General features: G+C 35.9%; 1 protein-coding gene across 5 annotated transcripts; it reads right to left on the bottom strand.

Annotated features, from left to right (window-relative positions):
• Window positions 1-838: 838 nt before the first annotated feature.
• LOC104883101 (G-type lectin S-receptor-like serine/threonine-protein kinase SD1-13) lies at window positions 839-23544 on the bottom strand. Of its 5 annotated transcripts, none has more exons than XM_019247273.3 (8): window positions 22676-23544; window positions 17075-17815; window positions 10715-10822; window positions 10234-10433; window positions 3320-3530; window positions 3002-3239; window positions 2147-2291; window positions 839-1257 (listed from the first exon to the last, which is right to left on the bottom strand). In XM_019247273.3, the coding sequence occupies exons 1-8, from the start codon at window positions 23325-23327 to the stop codon at window positions 958-960; spliced, it is 2595 nt and encodes an 864-aa protein (XP_019102818.1). In that variant the 5' UTR covers window positions 23328-23544; the 3' UTR covers window positions 839-957. The 5 variants fall into 5 exon arrangements, with proteins under 5 accessions (XP_019102818.1, XP_019102820.1, XP_019102819.1 ...); XM_019247275.3 differs by having other exon boundaries at window positions 10234-10361; window positions 22676-23542; XM_019247274.3 differs by having other exon boundaries at window positions 10234-10412; window positions 22676-23541.
• Window positions 23545-24863: the final 1319 nt, after the last annotated feature.

Genomic DNA, 24863 nt, shown 5'->3' with positions numbered 1-24863 from the left:
AAGATATAAAGCTCTTTCACAATAGTTTTGGTCCTATCATATTCAACATATTTATCGAGAAGCAAAAAAACAACTGATTGGATAACAAATTTTGGTCATCTAGTTTAATCAAGTTTCCAAATTGTTCATTGTTCAACTTCTACACTCCATTTTGTTTTTGTAAACGACATTTTAGGAATGTCCCTTGCGAGGAGTATCTCCAGTAATTCATTTTTTCCTACCTTATAAAACAATATGCAGAAACAAAATACACTTTTTTTACAACTAAACTAAAGGATAGCCGCAGAGGATGAGAAACCTAAGTTGTTATTGTATGTAAAATCATTAATTATTGTTAGGAAATAGGATGTTGTAGTTTGATTAATGCGGAATAGAAAATCTATTAAATAATAAAGGTGAGAAAACAATAAAAGATGAACAAACAAAGAACACAAGGATTTACGTGGTTCAGTCAAATTTGACCTACGTCCACAGGTGGGGGATTAGAGCTTCTTCACTATAATGGAGAAAATGAGAGAGAATAATACAAGGAGTCCTAAAATCTAGAGGCTAAAAGTGTTTCATAAGTTGTGTCTATAATAATAAACACCAGGAAATCCTTTTATAATCATAAGGAACCCCGTACAAACCCTAAAAGATAACTTAAAAACGAAAAAATACCGAAAAGCGTGTGTAACGCAAAAACCAGCGCTCCGCCCGACCGGGTGGGGCGAAATCCGCCCGGTCGAGCGCGAGACGAAACAGTTTCGTCAGTTCTTCGTAAAAAAGTTCTAACTTTCTCGTTTCTCAATGGAATTGGGCATATGACCTATTGTTGGAAAGATATTTGAACAAGATATCACCTCCAATTTGAATCACATCAAAACCATATATAAATTGAGATATATGTGTATTCAAAGTCAGCCTTATACCATTCACAAAATTTCAAGTGATAAATAACAATTATATACATTTATTCTATCGTCCATCAGTAGTGGTGATCGTTAGGTAATTTATGGAGCCAGTAGGGTGTGTATTATTATTATGGGATGAAACATGACACCGAGTATAACCCGGTACCTTTGGCTCTGGAAGACACTCATTACCAGCAGCAAGCATTGAGATGACAGTAGAAATGTTAGGTCTGTCTTGAGCTTCATCTTGAACGCAGAGAAGCCCTAGTTTTATGCATTTTGATTTCTCTGCTATTGAACCTTGATTGCCAAGTGTAGGATCAAGGAAGCCAATAATGTTGCCTTCACTCCACATTTTCCAAGCCTAAAAATATACATATAACAAAACTTAGATATGAAACTTCCTTAATCATCACGCTCATGACGGGTCAAATATATATGCATTTTATTTTAAATATATCACACTTTATAATAACCAACTTTATATAATATTTGTAGCAATTATATTGTACTTTAATCTTTCGTTGTCTAAACTCAATCAGCTTCATCATTTTGAAAAGTGAAGGACTCATTGTCAGCCCTAATTTTTTTTTCTTAATATGCCTTAAATAAATAAAGGGTTCATCCTTTATATATGTACCCATTTCCTTTCATTCCTCCTTAAAATCATATGACAATAAGTAGAGAGAGTCTACTTCACAAGACAAATGAGTTTCTACCTTAAAATAATATTGCAATAAGGGTAGTAGCCCATTTGCATTATAAAGTGAACACATCTCTCTTCTTTTATCAATGTGAGACACTCACATGTGTTGCGTGATATTGCTAAATTTGATAGAAGTGAAAAATCGATATGGACAACCCAATAAGGAGGAAAAAAGTTCGGTCCACATATAAATCCAAAGAATATTCTATACTAAAACCAATTGGCAATAATAGAAGTAGCTCCTCTAACTTATATTATGGTACTTTCTCTCTTTCTCTAATGTGAGACAACTTATACATACTCAACATAATAAATTATAGGTCGTACTAAAAAAAAATTAGGACGACGTTTAACAAAATTCACTTGAAAAAGGAGCATTACGTCCATTTATGACACGAAAGATATTCATTTGCAACATGCATGTGATGCTATATGCTATGTAGAATTTAAACATATGTAGCATCAAATTTAATATAAGAGGTTTAGTGAATCTTTACTTTCATAAAAAAGTAGGTCTAGCATCAATTTAAGATTAAGGTGGACTTACATATCCAATAAAGCTTAATGACACTTTGTCAATCCATTGATTCTTTTTTCCAGAGATTATCTCCAACAATAGGACACCGAAGCTGAAAACATCTGATTTTTCTGAAAATTGTCCTTCCATTGCGTATTCAGGAGGCATATAACCGCTACATACACGAAGTTAAATGAAATTTAAACATACATAAATTAGCCAAAAAAATTCAAATTATATATAATAATTCTACTCAAAATGAGGAATTATTATTAACAGTAATACATCAATAGCTTTTCCTCTAAAAAATACTTGTCAATTTTACAATTCCTCCGTTTAAAAAAAAATGAAACACTTATCATTTAGACCGTTTCAGAATAATGAAACACTACTCTATTTGGTACTTACTTCTCTATATCTGTCTTTTTTCATCACATGTGTCCCTTTTTTTCATTCTCTCTATTTTTCTCTTCTCCTACAATCTGTATCAAAGCCCTACGTTTTATTTAAAAAAGAATGAAGGGAGTATATCATTAATATTATTTATTGCATACACCCTTCATCACTCAAAAGGCTTTTTTTTTCATGATTTCCAAGACACTTATTTGAGCGTTTATGTATTTCATTTATTATGCCTTACAAAAATTCTTTATCAAGTCGGAATTTAGGACATACACATTGAGATAGTTCAACAAGATCTCACTATGAAGTATCATGACGATAACTAATGGTCAATATTTAAAAAGTTTGACTTTGATAAAATAAGAAATGGGAGCTTGTAAATTAAGGGATGTAGAGAACATGTACTAGAAAAATAACAAATTTCGTAGGACATTGAAAAGATTACAGTTATTACGAGATGAAATTGTAGTATTAATGACTTACTATGTTCCTACAACCCTTGTTGTATCGGCGTGATTTTGGTCAACTCCGAAAATTCGTGCCGTGCCAAAATCTGAAATTCTCGAGTTGAAATTTTCATCCAACAGAATGTTGGCTGCTTTGAGATCTCTGTGAATAATTTTCAATCTAGAATCTCGGTGAAGATAAAGGAGACCTCGACATATCCCTTCTATAATACTCATACGTGTTGTCCAATCAAGACTTTGTTGCTTAAGCGGATCTGCAGTAACCAAAGTCATTAAAAGAAATTTTTGTTTGATTTGATGAAAAATACTCCAAGTTACAGTTAGGTCCACAAACCAAAAATGTATGCATCCAAACTTTTGTTAGGCATGTACTCATAAACCAGCATTTTCTCTTGGTCTTCTACACAGCATCCCAAAAGCTTGACAAGATTTCGGTGCTGAAGTTTTGATATCACCATTACCTCATTCATAAATTCTTTTACCCCTTGAAGAGAGGCTATTGAGAGCCTTTTTACTGCGATTTCTTGTCCATCTTCTAGTTTTCCCTATAAGCAAACCAGTTGTGAATGAGATTAGTTAGGTATTCCTTGGAACAATCTCTTTTTCAAATTAGGTAAATGAATGATCCAACTCAACTTGATATTTTCACCCCGACCCTTAAGATCTTAAACCCAGCCTTCAACAATTGCAGTCCCTTGGAAGTGGGGAAAGTATTCAGAAATCCCCACCCCTAGAATATCATAGTAAGACATGTATTAGAGTAACATTATATGTAAAGGGTAGAATGGTGTTTTACTAGTTATAGGTCAGTATTGTAAACACTATATATATTGAATGCCAGAGTTAACCATATTAGGTTAACACAATTATTCTCCACACTTGTACATGGTATAACAACCTAGGTTTTTCTAAAAAAAAATTTCTCCTCTCCAAAATAAATGTTTTTCAATGGATCTTTCGACCCATGCTTCTGCCTCCTACAATGCCTCAACGCAGCCTTCGCCAGCATCGACCTCCGGCTCGCCGTTACCTTCGCCAGCGCAAACCACAATTGCCACGCAGCCTTCCGCCTCGATGTTCTCGCAGCCCACCCTCACGCGCGACTTCGGCCTCCAGCAACCTTTCGTCGTTGCTCCGTTCTCGGCAAATCTACACGCTACTGGCAGCTCTCCGCCGATGACTCGAGTTTTCTCGTCGGATATGTTTCAGCCTTCGACGCAATCATCATCCTCGCGTACTCCCACGCGAATTACGCCAAGGTTCTCACCCGCGATTTCTGTGCCACCCTACTCCTTGTTCCCGCAACCATTGTCGGTATCCCCGTCCTTATTTGCTCTCCCGCAAATATCTGCTCCTAATTTAAGTAATCTGGTAACTATCACTCTCTCTTCTCCTGAGGATTATTTGTTGTAGAAAACACGGATTACTTGTTTGCTTCTTTCCCATCAACTGCTTGGTATGGTTGAAGGCACTATTTTTATTCCTCCTACTACTATTATTGAAGAATGTGGTGTTTCGACTCCTAATACTCAATTCTATGAATATTTGCGTGTGGATCAACAAATAAAATCATGGATTTTTGCCACATTGTCTACAGATGTTTTTGTGGATGTGCATGATTTATCTACTTCTGTAGAAATTTAGACTCAGTTACAACCTAGGTTTATGCATGTTAGTATGGCTAGATCAATGGAATTGAAGGGACGTCTAACTCGTATTAAAAAGACTGCTTCCTAGTCTATGGATGGTTATTTACGTGAGATCAAGGTTATTGTTGATTCTCTTGCTGTCATTCAGTGTCCTGTGTCGAACCAGGATTTGGTACAGTATACACTTTTTGGTCTAGATCGTGATTCTGAGTATGATCACATTGTCACTACTTTGCTACATTACACGTTCCCTCTTACCTTTGATGATTTGCGCCCTGAGTTGCTTCTTCATGAACAACGTTTGATAAATTTAAAGGATGGATCTGAGTCCTCCTCTCATCATGCCTTAGTAGATGTTCAGTCTTCTGGTTTTGGTTCTGGTTCCCCCTCCAAGTCTAATTCCAGAGGGAGGAATAGGGGAAGAAACAATAGAAATCGAGGGGGTAACAATAATCGAAATCAAAATAATTGTGGTAATGGTGGTGGCAATGGAGGTAATAATAATTCTTGTGGCTCTAGAAACAACAACAACAATGCTAATCGGGGACGCTCCAATGGTATGAGTAAATATTCTAACTTGTCATCTTATAGTATGCCTTGCCTAGATTATATTACTGGTGATTTGTCTTTCGCAGGGAGTAATTCATCAAGTAGCAATGTAAACTCTACCCCTACTTCCGATACTTGTGGTTTATGTTGGTTTTCAGGTCATCAAACTGGTTATTGTCCTCAACGATTCAATTCCAGCTTTGTTCCCTCTTCATCTGAAAGTGTCGCTCGAGCCTTAGTTGCACTGTCTGGTAGTGGTGAAGCTAATGATTCAGTCTGGTACCCGGATTCGGGCGCTACCTCTCACATGACTCCTCAAAATGGTAAGTTTTCTGCTAAAACTCCTTATAGTGGGTCTAATTCTATTTGTTGGTACTGGTACCTTACTCCCTATTAAAAGTACTGGTAATTTAACCTTAAAAACTACAAGTCGTCCTCTCCAGTTATCATCTGTCTGTCATGTTCCTAATTTGAAACATAATTTATCATCTGTTAACAAGTTGTGTCAAGAAAATGATTGTGTTGTGAGTTTTGATAAATTTTTTTGTTTCTGTTAAGGACCAGACAACGGGTGATCGAGGTTTTGCTTCGGGGATCCAGTAAACAAGGTGTCTACCCTCTTCAACCTAGTGTTGTCCCTCTTAAGATTCTAGTTCCTGCTTTCCTAGCAACCAAGGAGCCGGGTGATGTGTGGCATGCTCGTCTAGTTCATACCTCTTATAGTATCTTAGGATCTTTATGTTCAAATAGTTCTATCACATGTACTTCTAAGTTTCATGATGATTGCGTTGGATGTAAGTTAGGAAAGATACATCATTTACCCTTTTATTCAGTTGGACATATTTTTCATATCCATTATATGAAATTCACAGTGATCTTTGGCAATCTCCTGTTTTGTCAAATCAATTATGTCGTTATTATGTTGTGTTTGTTGATGATTTCTCGCGATATTCATGGATTTATCCTTTACGTCGTAAATCAGAAGCTTATTCTAAATTTCTTGTTTTTCAAAAGATGGCTGAAAATCTTTTTAATTGCAAGATTAAAATTTTCAAAGTGATGGAGAAAGGGAATTTGATAATTCCCCTCTTCTACAACATTTTAGTGACAATAGCATTATTATTCAAAAATCTTGTCCCCATACTCCAGCTCAAAACGGTGTTGCAGAACGTATCGTCATATCATTGAAATGGCTCGGACTATGATCATTCATTATGATATTCCAGCTGAATTTTGGGTTGATGCATTATACACTGCCACCTACACCATAAATAGATTGCCCAGCTCGGTTTTAGAGGGTATTTCACCTTCTGAAAAATTATTTTATCGTCCTCCTTCCTATCAATTTTTGAAAACATTTGGTTGTGAATGCTTCCCTTTGTTCTTAAATTCTAAAAATCACAAACTACAACCTAAGTCTACAACATGTGTTTTTATTGGATACGCACTGGATTATAAAGGGTATCATTATTTTGATCCTACTACCAACAAAGTCTTCACTAGTCGTCATGTTCTTTTTAATTTCATGAACATAAGTTTCCCTATCGTACTTTGGTTGGTCCAGCGTCTTCTGTGCCTTACACTTCCCCTATGGTCCTAACATTTGACTAGAATCTGACCAATGTCACCGGTGTGTCACCTGAGTCGTCTGTTTCCCTAACTCCCCACAGCAACGTAGCTGTCTCTGCCTCTGACCCGCCCGCTCGCATAGCGTCCGCTAGGCCTCCCCCCTCCCCTCATTCCTCGTCTGCATGTAGCGTTGCGTCTCTAGCTCTCGCTGGGTCACGCTCCTTGCCCGCGCCTAGCAGATGCTAGGTCCACTGCGCCTTTAGCGACCGCTGGGCCGCTCTCCTTCCTCGAGTCCCCATCTGCCAGGCCCACTGGGAGCCTAGCGAACGTTGGGTCTAGTGCTGGCCACAGTCCTTTGTGTTCGGGTGTGCAGCCCACGAGTGGGACTAGTGTAGGCGTTGGCCTACTCCCACGCGAGCCTTACTCGCCTATCTCATATGTCCCTCCCTCTCTGTCTCAAATTGTGTCTCCAACCAACCCCCATCCTCGATCTTCTTCTGTTGTTGTCAATCAGCATCCCATGGTCACGCGTTTAAAAGATGGTGTGTCTAAGCCTAGAGTCTTAATGAACTTAAATACGGAAATTGTAGAGTCTGAACCTACTAATTTAAACAAGCTTCTAACGACTCACGTTGGCGTCAAGCTATGCTTGATGAATATTAGTCTTTAATTAATAATGACACATGGGAGTTGGTACCTCGCCAGTATGATAACAATTTGCTTGGTTGTAAATGGGTTTATCGAACTAAATAAAATTTGATGGTTCTGTGGAGCAGTTCAAAGCAAGGCTTGTCGTTTTTGGAAATCACCAGCAGGCAGGTGTTGATTACTTTGAAACCATTAGTCTAGTTGTTAATCCTACTACTGTTCGCTTAGTCCTTACTATTGTTGTTTCCCTAAAATGGTCCATCCGTCAATTAAATGTCAAAAATGCTTTTCTTCATGGTTTTCTTCATGAAGAGGTTCATATGCGTCAACCTCCGGGTTTTATTTATCCATCTAAACCTACTCATATTTGTCGCCTTCATAAGTCCATTTATGGTTTGAAACAAGCTCCTAAAGCTTAGTCATCTCGTTTCAGCAATTTTCTCTTATCTATTGGTTTCAAGTGCAGCAGTTGTGACACTTCTATGTTCACTCTTAAGTATCATGGGCATCTTATCATTCTTCTATTATATGTTGATGATATTGTCCTTACTGGTAGTAGTCCTCATATTCTCACTAAATTTATTTATGTCATTTCTTCTCAGTTTACTTCAAAGGATTTAGGGGGTCATCATCACTTCTTAGGTGTTCAGGTTGCTTATGCTGTTAAACCAGTTACCACATTTGTTGTCTCTAGAGTAACATTGTCTCTGCTTGATGGAGAACTTTTTGATGATCCCACAGATTGTCGTAGTATGGTTGGTGCATTGCAGTACTTAACTATGACTCGTCCAGATATTGCTTATGCTGTTAATATGCTGGTGTCTCAGTTTATGCATGCTTCTCGTACTACTCACATTCATGTTGTGAAAATAATTTTCAGATATCTGCAGGGCACATTGAATTTTGGTCTTTTCTTGTATAGCAGCAGTTCTCCTACTATTGTTATTGCCTACTCCGATGCAGATTGGGCAGGATGTCCTGACACGCGACGTTCTACTACTGGCTATGCTGTTTTTCTTGGGAAGAATCTTATTTCCTGGCGTTCGAAAAAGCAACCTATAATCTCTAAATCCTGCACTGAAGCTGAATATAGGGTTGTTGCCTACACAGCTGCGGAAACCATTTGGCTCAAGCAACTTCCACTAGTGGAAAAATAAGGAAGGGCTGCGCTAAAAAAGGCCCTTAGGGCTGTGCTTTTTGACAGCAGCCCTTTACTTTTTAAGTAGGGCTGCCTTTGAAAAGCGCAGCCCTTCCTACCAAAAAAAAAAATTAATTTTTTTTTTTGACATTTTTTTACTCATATATTAATCTCACATTTTCTGAATTTTAACATTTGCATTAAACTTTAAAGTAAACCATCCAAATCCAGAAGAGAAGAAATTATAGATCTACAATGCAACTAAACCCAAATAAACAGAAGAGAAGAAATTATAGATCTACAATGCAACTAAAACCAAAACAAACAAAAAAAGAACGAAACGAAAATGAAAAAAAAGGAACAAAAACAAATATACAGAAGAGAAGAAATTATAGATCTGAATATACAAGAACATGAATCAAAACAAAGATTAAGAAATTGTAGATCTGAAAAGTCTAAAAAAGTATCCAAACATTGACCTAATAATGTTTAAATACGTAAAACAAAACCCTAATACATAATTAAGGAAATAATAAAATTCGAAAATACTTAAAATGGCTATTTGGAGCCTTAAACGAACTCGGATGGCTTAAAAAGCCTATATGTCACGGCATAGTGGTGTGTTTGACTCGTTGGCCCGTTCCGCTTCCGAAAAGATATCACAATAGGCAATCGGACTCCGTCGACATGATTAGTGCAAATCATTTCAGGCTTTTTGTCGCATTTCTGGGAGTTTTTGAGAGAGAAGAGAGCGAGGATGAGAGAGAAGGAGGAAAGGGAGGAGGGACAGGAGAGAGAAGGAGGAAAAGGGAGGAGGGACGTGAGAGAGGGATAATATATTTGAAGCCCGCTTAATATTTGAAGCCCGCGAATTTTTTATTTCAAACTTTTTTACGAAGGGCTGCGCTTTTGAAGCTTTTCTTCAAAAGCGCAGCCCTACATAACAGAAGGGTTGCGCCTTTGAAGAAAAGCGCAGCCCTTCACTTAGTAGGGCTGCGTTTGTAGAAAAAGCGCAACCCTTCTGAATGTAAGAAGGGTTGCGCTTTTTCCAAAAGCGTAGCCCTACTAAGTGAAGGGCTGCACTTTTCTTCAAAAGCGCAGCCCTTCTGCTATGTAGGGTTGCGCTTTTGAAGAAAAGTGCAACCCTTCACTAGTAGGGTTGCGCTTTTAGGAAAAGCGCAACCCTTCATTTTTTTTCCCTAGTGTTCTTGCCGACATTGGCCATGTTCTGCGTCGTCCTAGTGATCGTCTATTGTGATAATGTCTCTGCTACTTATCTCACTACTAATTCAGTTCATCATGATTGTAGCAAACATATTGATATTGATTATCACTTTGTTCGAGAAATGGTTGCCAAGGGAGGGCTTATTGTTAGACATGTTCTTACTCAGTCTCAGGTTGCCGATATTTTTACTAAGGGCCTATATACTGACTTGTTTACTAAGCATCGTACCAATTTATCCGCTGTTTCACCCGTAAAGATTGGGGGGTGTATTAGAGTAACATTATATGTAAAGCGTAGAATGGTCTTTTACTAGTCATAGGTCTGTATTGTAAACACTATATATATTGAATGCCAGAGTTAACCAAATTAGGTTAACACAATTAATATTCTTCACACTTGTACAACATCAATCCTAAACACTGCATCAAGTTGTACATTCTTTCGTATCTTTCAAGCAAGAGTTAGTTTACCTTATATACCGGTCCAAATCCACCTTGTCCAAGTTTGTTACTGTCATGGAAGTTGTTTGTAGCAGTTGCAAGTTTCTCAAATTCGAACAACGGTAGTTCTTCGAGTTTGTGTAGGTAGCTCGGATCACCTTGTAACATATATGATTTTGTTTTTTCCGTCAGCCCGGATCTCTTTCTGACTATAAAAGAGATAAAGAAGACTAAACATGTATTATTGAAACGATGTGATGTTTATGAGCTTGAAACATGCCTAAAAGGCCCATTCCAATCACGTCAGAGAAGTTTTCTCAACTTGTTTTTGAGATGAGGATTCAAAATTGTGGAGTTCCACTAAATTACCATCTCTCTATTATTATAAATATCTTTGAAAGGTTTTTTTTGTGTATTTATAATATTTTTTTACCTCAATGTTGGCTAAAATAAAATGTAATTAATTATCTTAAACCAATGAGTTTTCACTTTCGAATTCTCCATTTTTTACCTCTTTGTTGGATCATCCACCTCCAAAAGAACCAAAAAGAAACAGCAACAGTGACTACTAGTGCGACTCCACCCACTGCAATAATTATCATCTCCTTCCTGCTATGCACTGTTGATCACGAAATGAAAAGTTGTTTCCCTCACTATCTGAAGAAAATATAATGATTTAATTTACTCTTTATTTCTTTCTAAAAAGCTACATTTGATAGATGGTCATTTTTATATTTGTCTAAATTATATCACTTATTATGTACTGAAATATGGTTGTGGTAAATAAGCAAAATTGCACTAACTTGCATTTATTTTAGCCCTGTATCTATAAATGCAAAGATTATAGCTTGAAAGATACTTATATGAAACATTTTCTACTTTTTGAGGAGAAATTTAAAAAAAAGTGTAGATAATGAATTTAACAAAGGAAAATTTGCCAAAAAAACCTTTTACAAGCTCATTTTTGCAAACGAAAAAACCCCTTATAAAGCATATTCTTTGCAAAACAAACCGAAAGTTAATTATTTTGCAACATGAAACCTCATACAATTTTCCGACGTTGGCCAACTCAATTCCGGCGTTGATTACTTTTATTACCCTTCTTCCTCCATAATCACCACCTAGCCACCACTACCAACACTTGTCGTCAGCCTCCCACCCACCCCTGCAGCCCGCACTCCACACCGAGCTCACCCCACCACCTACAGCCACCCAACCCTACCAGCAGCCCCCAATCCCTCCCTCCACCCCCTTCACCCTTAGTCTCTTTCCTCTCCCTTATTCCCTCCCTCACCCCCTCTCCTATCCCTTCATCCATGCCCCTCACCCTACGCCACCCAAAACCCCCCTCAGCAACCCCTTTTCCCGCAGCTCCCCCTCCCACCCAGCCATGGTGTTTGAAGTCTGGAAGTATTTGTGGCAGGTAAAGAAGAAGAGAGCGAAGGCACTGGAAGTGATTCAAAGAAGGAGATGGACAAAGCTGCAGGGGGAGGGGGTTGCGAAGGGAGAGGAGAGGGGGAGGGGAGGGGGAGGGAAGAAGGGAAGAAGGGAGAGGAGATAGAGTATGGGCAAAGGGGGGGTGGGGGGCCTCCGCCTGAGGGGGTGGAGGGAGGGGTTGGGGGCTGCTGGCGAGGATGGTGGGGACTGGGTTGCAGGTGGTGGGGGCTGGGATAGGAGTGAAGTGGGGGCTGCAGGGGTGGGGGCTGGCGGTAGGTGTTGGTAGTGGTGGCTAGGTGGTGATTATGGAGGAAGAAGGAAAATAGAAGTGGTCAATGCCGGAATTGAGATGGTCAGCATCGGAAAATGGTGTCAAATTTCATCTTGTAAAAGTAATTTACTTTTTGTTTTCGCAAAGAATGCTTTATAAGTGTTTTTTGACAAATTTTCCTTTAAAAAACGACATGCATGTACTCTAAAATGGATAATGTGATTTAATCTATGTGAAGGTTGTTTGAATGCTACAAAACCAATAAAAACATAAAGCACATAGAAAAATATATCCATCTATTTAATTATTATGACAATATTTTGACTTTTTTTTGCAAGAACAAATTAGAAAAAAAGCTAGTGTGCTTCTCTCTCTAGAATTCCCTCTGCCATGGCGAGGAAAACTAAAGTTCAGAAGGCTGCAAATACTAGCAATCATAAGCAAAAAGGTCCAATCTCTGATTCAAATGCGAAAAAGACTCGATCAATGGACGAAATTCTTGGAGTTAGTACTATGGATTTTCAAATGGAGGACAAAACAGAGGAGGTTGCAATTAGTGAGATAAAACAAACTATGCAATCGCATCGTTTATTTTCGGAATGGTTATCAGCAATCAATACAGATTCATCGAAGAGGAGTACAAATGATGATCGAAGAAGATGCATTGATCCAATTCCAATTCTACAAATGTCTGATCATGAGGTAGAATCCAATCCTTCTGATAATGCTGATATTGATGTAATTGCTAAATCTGAGAAAAATTTAGTTAAAATTGAGGTTGAAGATGTTCAACCTGAGGTTGAATTTTGGATGTCATCTGTTATATGTTACATTGTTGGTGCAAATCCACCTCCATATGTAATGGAAGGATTCATTCGAAGAATTTGGAAGCATAATGGTGTAGATAAAGTAGCGATGATAAAGAAGGGAGTGTATATTGTGAGGTTTATGACTATGGAGAAGAAGGATGCAGTTCTCAATGGTCCTATACCATTCTTTGACAGTAAACCGATGATTGTTAGAGCATGGGAACAAGATATGGATGTGATCAAGGATCAATTTGAGGTGGTTCCTACTTGGATTCAGATGAAAGTAGACTTTAAATACTGGAATGAAAAATGCCTTGCAAAACTGGTAAGTCCAATCGGGAAATTTGTTAAGGTTGATGTTGCAACAGCCAAAAGAGAGAAACTCCAGTATGCGAGGATGATGATAGAGTTGAAAATTGAACAGGAGTTTCCAGATCAACTGAGTTTTGTGAATGAGAAAGGGCTTGAGGTTGTACTTGAGGTTACTTATGAATGGAAGCCAGAGAAATGTATGAAATGTAAGCAGTTTGGTCATACAACTGAATTGTGTAATAGAGGTGTGGTGCAAAAAGTCTGGAAGGCAAAGGAAGTTGCAATGCCAGTAAGTGATAATACAGGAGATGTGGTTCCTTTTCAAGAGACTAATCACCCTGCTAAGAATGTAGCACAGACTAGTAAACCTGTTACAACTAAAAATTCTTTTACTGTGTTGAATGAATTGGAGGAAGAACAAGTGATAATAGGCTCTATTACCTGTGAAGCAGAGAAGGTTTTGAGTGACAGGAGGGGGGACTCTCCTGCAGGAAATGGATAGTATAGTGATATGGAATGTCCGAGGGATTAACAGCATGAATAAGCAAAATGAAGTGAAGAAGCTGCTGAATAAAAGATCCCTTGGCATGGTTAGTCTCTTGGAGACTAAGGTTAAAGCAAAAAATATGGGTACAATCTATCAAAGGCTGTTTAGAGGTTGGTGTTTCTGTTCAAATTCAGCATACCATAATGGTGGCAGGATCATTTTAGCCTGGAATCCATTAAGTTTTCAGGTGGATATAAGGTGGATGAATGCTCAGGCTATTCATTGCTTTATAAAACCTAGTGGGTTAAATACTGGCTTTTGCTGTACATTTGTCTATGCATTTAATAGTGCAGGAGACAGAGAGCAGTTATGGAAGAATCTGATGAATCAAGCTGACACCATGAGTGAGGCTTGGATTCTTGGAGGTGATTTTAACTATGTTCTCAGTAAGGAGGAAAGAATAGGTGCGCTGGTTAGAGATGGTGAGGTGGAGGCCTTCAGAAGGTGTGTTAATCATTGTGGCTTAGATGATATTAAGTCAAATGGTTGTTACTACACTTGGAACAACAAACAACAAGGTAGTGACAGAGTCTTTTCAAAATTGGATAGAGTACTTGGGAATGACAAATGGAGAGATCAATTCAGTACAGCAAAGGCTATGTTTATGGAGGAAGGACTCTTTGATCATACCCCTATATTGATTAGAGTCCATGAAGGGAGTAGGAACATTAAAGCTCCTTTCAAATATTTCCATATGTGGAGTATGGGAGAGGAGTTCATAAGTAAAGTTCAGAATGCTTGGAACTTTGAAGTCAGAGGATGTGCAATGTTTAAGTTCACCAAGAAGCTGAAACAGGTGAAGATAGCGTTAAAAGAGATGAACAAACAGGGGTTCTCTCAGATCCATATTGAAGATACAAAAGCACAAATAGCTTTGTAAGAAGCTCAGAAGGTGCTGCATCTGAATCCTAATAGCATTCAAGCTAGAGAGAGAGAACAATTAGCTGCACAGGAGTATCAGAAGGTTCATGCTAAATATTCTTCTTTTATGCAACAGAAGAGTAAACTATCATGGATAAAAGATGGAGATGAAAATTCAAAAGCATTTCACAATGCTTTAAAAACTAGAAGACTTCAGAACACTATTTATGGTGTTGCTGATATTGAAGGGAGATGGGTTGAAGGTAGTGAAGAAGTGAACAAAGCTTTCCTGCACTACTACACTCAGCTTCTTGGTACTCCAAGGCATTGCAGGAGTCATGTGCAACAGGAGGTGATTGATGCTGGTCCTGTACTGAATGCAGAACAATGTCAAGCACTACTGGTACCTTTCTCTCCTAAAGAAGTGAAGCAGGCAATTTTTTCTATTCCTGGTGATAAATCACCAGGACCTGATGGGTTTGGGGCAGCTTTCTATAAAGATGCTTGGAGTATTGTTGGTGCTGAGTGTACAACAGCTGTCTTGGATTTCTTTCAATCAAAGAAATTATTGAAGGAGATAAATCATACTATTTTGGCTTTGATTCCAAAGGTCAAATGTCCTGGTAATGTCACTGAATTCAGGCCAATTGCGTGCTGCAATGTTATATACAAGTGTATAACCAAGCTGCTGTGTTCTAGATTGAGCAAGATTCTCCCTGAAATTATAGCTGCAAATCAGGGTGCTTTCATAAAAGGGAGATTTATAGCACACAATATCTTAATTTGTCAAGATATTGTCAAGAACTATGGGAAGAAGGATGCTGCACCAGGTTATATCATCAAAATGGACCTTAAAAAAGCATATGATTCAATAGATTGGTGCTTTATTGAATAGTTACTACAAGCTATGAATTCCCTTCCAGTTTTGTGGAGATGATTATGGAATGCATTAAATCTCCTAGCTTCTCTTTAATGATAAATGGGGAATTAGTTGGCTTTTTCAAGGGCAAGAGGGGTCTAAGACAAGGTGACTCCCTCTCACCATTGATTTTTGTGATATGCATGGAATATTTCAGTAGAACAATGAAGATTGTAGGTGAAAAAGATGATTTCCAGTTCCACCCTAGATGCACTGGTATCAAACTCAACCATCCGTGCTTTGCAGATGATATCATCATGTGTTGCAAAGGTGAATTCAAGTCAGTACTGAGAATGCTTCAAGGATTCACTCACTTCTCTGAGTCTTCAGGGTTAGAAGCCAATAAACAAAAATCTGAACTATTTACAGTGGGGTTAAAGAAGCAGGAGGTCCAAAGGCTCCTTAATATGTCAAGCTTCAGTTTGGGGAATTTCCCTTTCAGGTATTTGGGGGTCCCTATCTGCTACAAAAGAATTAGTATAAAAGATTGTGAAGGACTTGTGGAAAGAATGACAGCTCGAATTAGATGTTGGAGTAGCAGGCACCTCTCATACCAAGGAAGACAATGCTTGGTGAACTCAGTTCTCATGAGTTTGCATGTTTACTGGGCTCAAATAATGATCATCCCAAGGAAAGTCTTACAAGATATAAATAAGATATGTAGATCATATCTTTGGACTGGTGAACATTACAGTCAAAGCTCAGGGAATGTAAAATGGGACTCAGTATGCTGTAGTAAAAAAGAGGGTGGTCTTGGAATCAAAAATGTTTTGATTTGGAATCAAGCAGCTCTAGGGAGGTATGTGTGGGCAATTGCCTTAAAGTAGGACAATCTCTGGGTAAGGTGGGTGCATGAGCAGTATGTAAAAGAAGAAAATTGGTGGGAGTACAACCATCCTCAGCAATGCAGTTGGTATTGGAAAATGATATGCCAGGTGAAAGACCAATTGAAGGTGAACTTCTCTTTGCCTCAGATATTGAATATGGGGGTATATTCAGTAAAAGAAGTTTACAAGAGGCAGGTGAATGTACAGCAGAGTGTGAGTTGGTATGGTGCTATCTGGGGTAGATTGAATATACCAAAGCATAGATTTCTATGCTGGCTAGTAATGCTAAACAGATTGAAAACAGCAGATAGATTAACCAAAGTGGGTGTGATAGATGATGCTACTTCCTTAATTTGTGGATTAACAGAAGAGACTCACTGTCATCTATTTTTTCAATGCTATTTTAGCAAAGCAATTATAAGGAAAATTCTTCAATGGTTGCAAATGCAGTCCCATGATACATCAGTACAGGGTCTGATTGACAGGGTAAACTCAAATGGTGAATCAAGATTCAGAAGACAAGTCAAGATTGCTATCATCTGTGCTACAGTGTATCAAGTATGGTGGGCAAGGAATGATGCTTTATGGAATAGTAAACTAGATATAGTGGAGAAACATGTGTATAGAATTAAACATACATGTATAGATAGAATCTATAGTGTGTTGCTAAAGAAAACAACTATGAGATATAGAATGTGGTTAAGGGAGCTCTCTCTTACAATGTAATCTTTCTGTTTTCTCCTTCCTAAAGGTTTGGGAGTCCAACCTAGTTGGTTTGCCTCCTTTAGGTTAGGATGGTTGTAATTGGTATGTTCTTAATCAATATACTCACTTAATTAGCAAAAAAAAAAAAAAAAATATTTTGACTTTTGCAATATTAAAAGTTACCTAGTTCAGAGTCCGCCAAACGAAGGAAAAGAGTAGCCCCACCACCAGATAAGTGAACTGTATCAATCAAATTTCTAGTCCAAGACATACACCCTATACCCGAGTAATAAGAATAAGCTAAACATGAACAATTCACCAAGCATCTTCTCCTACACTCATCTTCATTGTACCCTAATACCCATTCCGAAAGATCTGGAATTTTAACCCTCTCTATCTTGAAGAAACCATCAACTCTTTTGCTGTACTTGCTTCCTTGACGACATTGCAACGCCGTTCGTCGAACACAACCATTGCTCCAGTTTCCTTTACTCCATTCCTTGAAATTTCTAGGTATGAATCCCTTTAAACATCGACAAATAGGTAACTTCTTGTTTAAGTTGTTACAGTTCCCATATCCAAATTCCCCACATTTTCCATAAAAGGAACACTCATTCTCAGGAGCCCTCCATAGAACTATCCATTCATTTTTACCATCGTCCCACATTTTTTGAGTTACAAACCCTTGATAATCTAACTCATAGTTTGAAAACAAAGACTTGTTTGGGTATGAATATATCATTGAAACTCTCTCTTGTCCTCCGCCGTCGTCTTCGAGAAGACGCCATCCTGTACTAGTAGCATCACCCTGACTGTTGTATTGTATACCGATGAATACATTGCCGCTCCAAGGACCACTTCTCCAATACGGTTTATCACCATCCCATAACATCATTTGCGGTGGAAGAGTGATAGAGTCCATACCTGTTAGAAAAATGATATAATAGGAAATAATAACTATAGCATTCTAATAACTCCTAACATAATTGTAAATCTTACTTAGCTTCATCTATTTCAAAACTAGTCTTATATACACGCGATTCGTGCGTTAATTTCAAAACTTGTTATTCTATTATATACTCCATCTGTAATATAGTTATGATGATTATACACCACTTATAATGTGAAAGATTAATAGTTAGATGAATTTAGATTTATTAATTTGCTAATATAAAAACCTAATAATGGTTATTGTGAATGATGTTTCATATTAATTCTTTTTTGAATGAATTTTGAACAAAAAGAATAGACATAATGAGTTGGTTTGACATAATGATTTTTATATCAAAGGTAATGAGTGCTTCAGAATTTTCATACCGACGTCATGTATATCATCTTCTCTTATTAAAAAAAAGGTCAAGATATGTTCAGAATGGCAAATGAGATGAGAAAGAGTTTTTAAATTGTTTTCTTTTGTGATTTTTTTCATTCTATTAAATCATTAAGGGTAATTTAGTATTTTTTGAAGCAATACATCATCTTCCTTCCCCCTTCTCTTATATAATAGAGATACTTCTTACACATTCCTAAAATGAGAAAGTCATAAAAAATACTACATTTTGATTTTGCACACTTAAAAGTACAAATTTAGCATCATTTAATTTAATATTAAGATATGTGTTTGGGATCATATTTTTGGATTTTAAAAGGAGACGTATCCATACTTTTTCATGTTTTTGTAATCCCCTTCTTTCTCTTTTTACCTTTCTTTAAAAAATTATATTTTCTCTCTATACAAAGTAAGGATGCATGCTCTTCAAATGAATAATCCTAAACTTATCTTAACTGAATTTATTGGACCTAAACTAAACTTATTGGACCTGAACTAAACTTATTAGAATTGATTGGACCTGATTCAATTTATTGGACCTGATTGAACCTTATTGGACCTGATTGAAACTTAGTGACCTGATTGGAACTTATTAGACCTTATTAGGTTGCGTTCTCTTCACCTTAATAAATTAAGTTTGAGGTCCAATAAATTCAGTTCAGTTCAGTCCAGTTAAGATAAGTTGCAATCAGGGCAATAAGTTGCAATCAGGGGAATAAGTTGCAATCAGGTCTAATAAGGTCCAATAAGTTCCAATCAGGTGCAATAAGTCCCAATCAGATCCAATAAGGTCCAATAAGTTCCAATCAGGTGCAATAAGTTTCAATCAGGTGCAATAAGTTTCAATTAGGTCGAATCAAGTCTAATAAGTTTCAATAAGATCCAAATAGTGAATGATCAATCGACATGTGTATTTTTGTCCATTATTTTATTATTCATATCACTATTACTTGATTATTTTGTTATTAAAATTTTAATTAAAGTACCACAATGATTATATCGTATTATACTTGCATTATTGTCTATTACTTTATTAAATGTTTATATTATTGTCTACTATTTTATTATTCATATTACTATTAGATGATTATGTTATTATTAAAAATTTTAATTAAAGTACCACAATGTATGTATTATACTTATATTATTGTCTATTATTATTCATATTACTATTAACAAGACTATTAGAAAATATTAGTGGTGAAAGTTTTATATAGGCAAGTATATAAATAGTATTTTTTTTGTTAAATTATTTATCGTAAGAGATAAATAATAATTATTTTTTTAAAGGGAAAATTTTAATAATAAATTTTGAGCGTTAGTATTTATGTTAGGGGTAATATTTATGTTATAACTCATTAATTTTTTTGTCTAATAAGATCAAATAAGTTACAATTAGGTCCAATAAGGTCTAATAAGTTTCAATCATGTCCAATAAGGTCTAATAAGTTTCAATCAGGTCCAATAAGGTCTAATAAGTTCCAATCATGCCAATAAGTTTCAATCAGGTTTAATAAGTTCGAATAAGGTTCAATCAGCCCCAATAAGTTTCAATCAGGTTCAATAAGTTCGAATAGGGTTCAACCAGCCCCAATAAGTTGAATCAGGTCCAATCAGGTTTAATAAGTCCAGTTCAGATAAGTTCAGGGTTATTCAGGTGAAAAGAATGCACCCTTAAACCTAATTGAATTAAAATACTTAAACTATTGAACTATTAACTTATTAGACCTTATTGGACCTAATTTGAACTTATTAGACAAAAAAATTATGATGAGTTATAACATAAATATTACCCCTTACGTAAATACTACCATTCAAAATTTAATATAAAATAATAATTATTAGAATTTGCCCTTTAATAGTGGGTCATATGCCAAAATAGAAGTGTAAAGAGTATTTTGGGACAGGTGAAAAAGAAAAGTGTAAAGAGTATTTTGGGACGGGGGAAATAAATATTATTAATTATCTCTTATTATAAACAAGTTAACAAAATAAAATATTATTTATGTACTTGCCTATACACAACTTTCACCACTAATATATCTAATAGTCTTGTTAATATTAATATGAATAATAAAACAATAGACAATAATACAAGTATAATACTATACATTGTGGTACTTTAATTAAAAATTTTAATGATAAAATAATAAGAAAGCTAATAGTAATATGAATAATAAAATAATATACAATACTACAAACATTTAATAAAATAATACACAATAATACAAGTATAATACGATATAATCATTGTGGTACTTTAATTAAAATTCTAATAATGACATAGCCAGTTAATAGTGATATGAATAATAAAATAATGGATCATAACACAAATGTTTATTGATCATTGACTATTTGGACATTTTTTGGACCTTATTGGACCTTATTAGACCTGATTGGACCTTATTATACCTGATTGGAGTTTATTGAATCTTATTAGACCTGATTGGAACTTATTGCCATGTTTGAACCTGATTGAAACTTATCTTAACTGAATTGAACTTATCTGAACTGAACTGAACTTATTGGACCTGAAACTTAATTTATTAAGGTGAAGAGAACGCACCCTATATAAAAACGGACGGAATATATAGGCCTTGTTTGGTAAATAAAAGTTTTGTGGTAAAATTAGAGGTTTCAACTCATTTTAGAGGATTTGACTAGTCAATCCTCTTATTTGAGAGTTTGATAAAGACAAGTTTCAATTAGCTAACTGGGTCCAAAAAGCTTTTTCTAAAAAAGTTGGGGATAAAAGCTTTTTAACATTAGAGGTTTGGGAATGAGTTGAACAATTATATTTAAGTCCTAAATTCGTTGAAAATTACATTAATACACAGTAAAAGCTGCAACAATAGATTACGCATATGTCCTTATTGGTCATTTTACACAATTATGTAGCAATCATCTATCGGCTACGTACCAAACACCTTTATACAAACAACTATACAATTAGCTAGTCTAACCGGCCAACTAATACAATAAGCTATCAGCTAATACAATCAACTAACAGCTATCTGCTAATAGTCTTTTAAGGGCCTGTTCTCTGGCATAAAACAGCTGAACTGAACTGAACTGAACTGAAATGAATAGTGATATGTGAGAGTAAAAGTATTGTCAAGAGCTGAACTGAACTGAACTGAACTGGTCTGAACTGATCTGAACTGAACTGAACTGAACTGAACAGAACTGAACTGAACTGAATTAAACTGAATTGAACTGAACTAAACTGAACTGAACTGAACTGAAAATAAGCTGGGGAGAACAGGCCCTTAAGTGTGTAATAAATTAGATTGAATTACTAGAATTAATTTTTCCTATTAAATATCGGATCAAAAATCTAGTTTTTGGATCAGAAAAGTCATGAACCGACCAATTCCAATCCAGTTTATTTGGATATTCGATTTTTCATATATGTACAATGGTTGGTGTCTCTCCAACTAGCTCTCCACACTCTCTCTCCTATTCTCTCTCTTCAAGCTACTCTCAAGAGCCATGTCTAAAAACACCCAACAACAATAAAACCCTTTAAAGAGCTCTCCATTCAACTTTTCATTATTTTGTGGTCCTCATGTCAATAAATGAACCTCATTTCATATTATGATCAAAGTTATATAAATTAAGTTATTCATGTAAATTAAATATAATTACAAATTAATCTTTTTCATAATTTAAGCAAAGTAGAATTTTTAAAAAACAATATAATTATGAGTGCTAATATTTAATTTTCATAAATTTGGCATGGAATGAAGAATTAACCTACAACATGAAAAACTAATTTTTAAATATCCAATATTAGGCTCATTTCATAGATAAAGGAAAATTATACTTGTTGGCATAATAATTATTACCATCTTTTTTTTAATTTTTATACAAAAGATCATTAACTGGTTGCATGAAGAAAATAAAATTGAAGTAATTACAATAAAAAGTGGGTCCCACATATTGGAGAGCCATCTCTCCATCAACCCAAATGTAATCTCCCCCAAGAGCCCTTTTGCAAAGTGTCTCCATGGAGAGACACCCAAGACACACCCAAGAGCCCCATTGTTGGGTAAGAGGTGGCTCTCCATTTTCTCTCTCCTTGGAGAGCTAGTTGGAGAGCTAGTTGGAGAGCCCCATTGTACATACTCTAAGGATTATCCTTAACCCATTTTAGGTGACAATTTTTTTTCCCGACAAACTAGAAATATATTATTCTTTAAATAATCTCTAAAAATGTGCTTGAAATAATGAAATTGTCACTATTAATAAAATTCACTTGACATGAAAGGAAACAAAAAACAGACGGTGAAAGCAATAATTCATCACGATTCACGCGGCAGTAAGCAATTAAATACATGCAGTCCAGAAAAACAATAACCTTACTAAGAAAATTAAAAAAAGGATCTTAGGGAAAATTAATAAATAGGAAACTAATTTTAAGATAAGAGAGAGTGAGAAAGAATTATAGATACCATCAGAAAATCTTCCATCGGATGGATCAGAGAAGTTTGTCCAAGATCGCAAAACTGGTTGCCTGAGTGTATAATTAGTCACTGTAACTTTCATATCAGGCAAGACAGTGTCGGTAGGATGATCAAAACTCTGCCACATATGTGTGCCACCCATATTACTAAGCAATATCAAATTTCCAGAATCTAGAAGTTGTGCATGTACACTTGAGATATTGATAGATGCAAAATTTTGAGAAGACAGATTTGATGACCAAATTATGCTTTTTTGGTCACTCAAGATAACAAGATTTCCATCCTCCGATATGCACAATGTGCCATTATTATTGCGAATCGGCGCGTTTCGATTGGCTAACCAAATCACGTTTATAGCTGAAACCTTGTTGTACCAAATCCCAACATAGCGATTTGTTGAATTTGTAGGGCTGAAGAATCCTAATTTGAAGACACCATTTTTGGAGATTAGAGATTCAGGATCTTTGAGGATGGCGTTGCTTGTTATGGTATCTAAGGCAGTGGAAATCAATAGTTGATCATTTGAGCAAACCAGGCAAAAAATTAGCCAGCAAAAACTAAAGAGGAGCATTTTTGTTTGGGAAGTGTTAGAAATGTCTTGGCGAAATCTTAGGTGAAGATAGGCAGTTGGCTGCTGCATACATTTATTTTTTCAACTACATAGATTACGACTATTGACTCGTCATATTATCTTTAAGGTACGAGATCACAATAACACTCTTTGAGCCTTCTTGATCCTTGGCTTCTATGCAGCTTCTATGCATGATTGCATACTAACTTTACTTTATAGTAGGAGTACTAGTGTCTAGTGGTGTGAGACTGGCTCAGTTTGTTTTGAAGTAAAACATTTGTCAGTAAAACAATTTTTCCTATTTTTCCTATGTTTGGTAAGGATTTAAAAAGGAAAACTAATATGGAAAAGAGTTTTTCATTCCTTTGTAAACATTTTCCTCCATTCTCTCATTCTCATTTTCTTCATTTTCCCGTTTTTAACTTAATAGTTATCCATTAAACCAAACAAAAAAAACTAATATTCATTTGCGATTTCTAATGGATTTTTTTTTTCTCATGGAAAACCATTTTCCATCTAAAGATGACACAAAAATGACAAGTCGGTGCGGGCATTAGTTTGTGCCAGGTTTCAAATTGCGTATTTTTATTGTGTGTGGGAGCGCTTTCAGGCTTGTCCGTTTATATTTTTCATTTTAATAGTTTTGAGTGGTTATCAATTCTTTAAAAACAAAACCAAGGACCCTTGTGTTTCATGGTATGGGCGTATGGCTTCTTATGTCCTACATAGAAGAACAAGGTTCAAAACTTGGTAGAAGCAAAATTTCAATATTGTTGGGCCTTTGGATGAATGACCTTTGTGAGGTAGCCCAGAGGAAATTCTTCTTATCACGGACTCAAAAATTTCTTTAAAAACAAAGGATTTTGCTTTTATGTGTATTTGATAATTTGTAAACCTTAATCAAATTAAAAAAATAAAAAAATATTTTCATTCTCTATCGAAAACAGCACACACTATCCCTGCCAAAAAAAAAAGGCACACACTAGCACGGACTTATACTGCCCTTGGGCCCATCTGTGATTTTGTATGAGTGAGATTTGGAATGAGCTCTACGCTCAACACATTGCCCTCTTCCGTAAGCTGAACATAATTTGTAGCGGGGACCAATCATATCAGTTGATAGACTCAATAATCAACCGAAAAAATTGATTTTAGGGTCTATTTTGTTCAATTTATTTTGTTTTATCTTATCTTATAAAATCTTTATAAAATTTATCTGATTTTATCTCATCTTATTTTTTTCTTAAATGAGTGAAGATAAGTTAACATATATCTTATCTTATTTTATCTTTTTTTTAAAGAGAAATTTCATTAATTGCATCTACAATATATCTTAAAAGAAAAACAGGATACAATTAAACAAGGTTAAATCAAATTCTTATTCGAAGAAACTACAAGGAACCAGATCGAGCAATATAGCATAATCCTCTTGTATTTAGCTATTGATCAAGTAAGTCTATCATTCGGACATAGTTTGGGAAGAACATTCTTGATCGGGTCATGTTAACCGCATCTGATATTCCAACACCTTCATGTTGAGTCTCTAACTTCAACCAATAAGAACAAATTCTCATACATAAAAACAAAAAAATCATACTCACAACT

Source organism: Beta vulgaris, chromosome 8, assembly GCF_026745355.1.
Source record: "Beta vulgaris subsp. vulgaris cultivar EL10 chromosome 8, EL10.2, whole genome shotgun sequence".
Taxonomy (NCBI): Eukaryota; Viridiplantae; Streptophyta; class Magnoliopsida; order Caryophyllales; family Amaranthaceae; genus Beta; species Beta vulgaris.
Note: the sequence above shows the minus strand (reverse complement) of the source record. Positions and strands in the feature narration are given on the sequence as shown.

What these genes read in the sequence shown, in the direction of transcription:
- LOC104883101 (XM_019247273.3), bottom strand. Translation starts at nt 23,327, where the DNA reads ATGCAGCAGCCAACTGCCTATCTTCACCTAAGATTTCGCCAAGACATT. An exon ending in TTTGGCGGACTCTGAACTAG is followed by an intron (nt 10,823 to 17,074) that starts GTAACTTTTAAT and finishes CGTGATCAACAG; the next exon opens with TGCATAGCAGGAAGGAGATG. An exon ending in ACAAGGGTTGTAGGAACATA is followed by an intron (nt 2,292 to 3,001) that starts GTAAGTCATTAA and finishes TCGTGTATGTAG; the next exon opens with CGGTTATATGCCTCCTGAAT.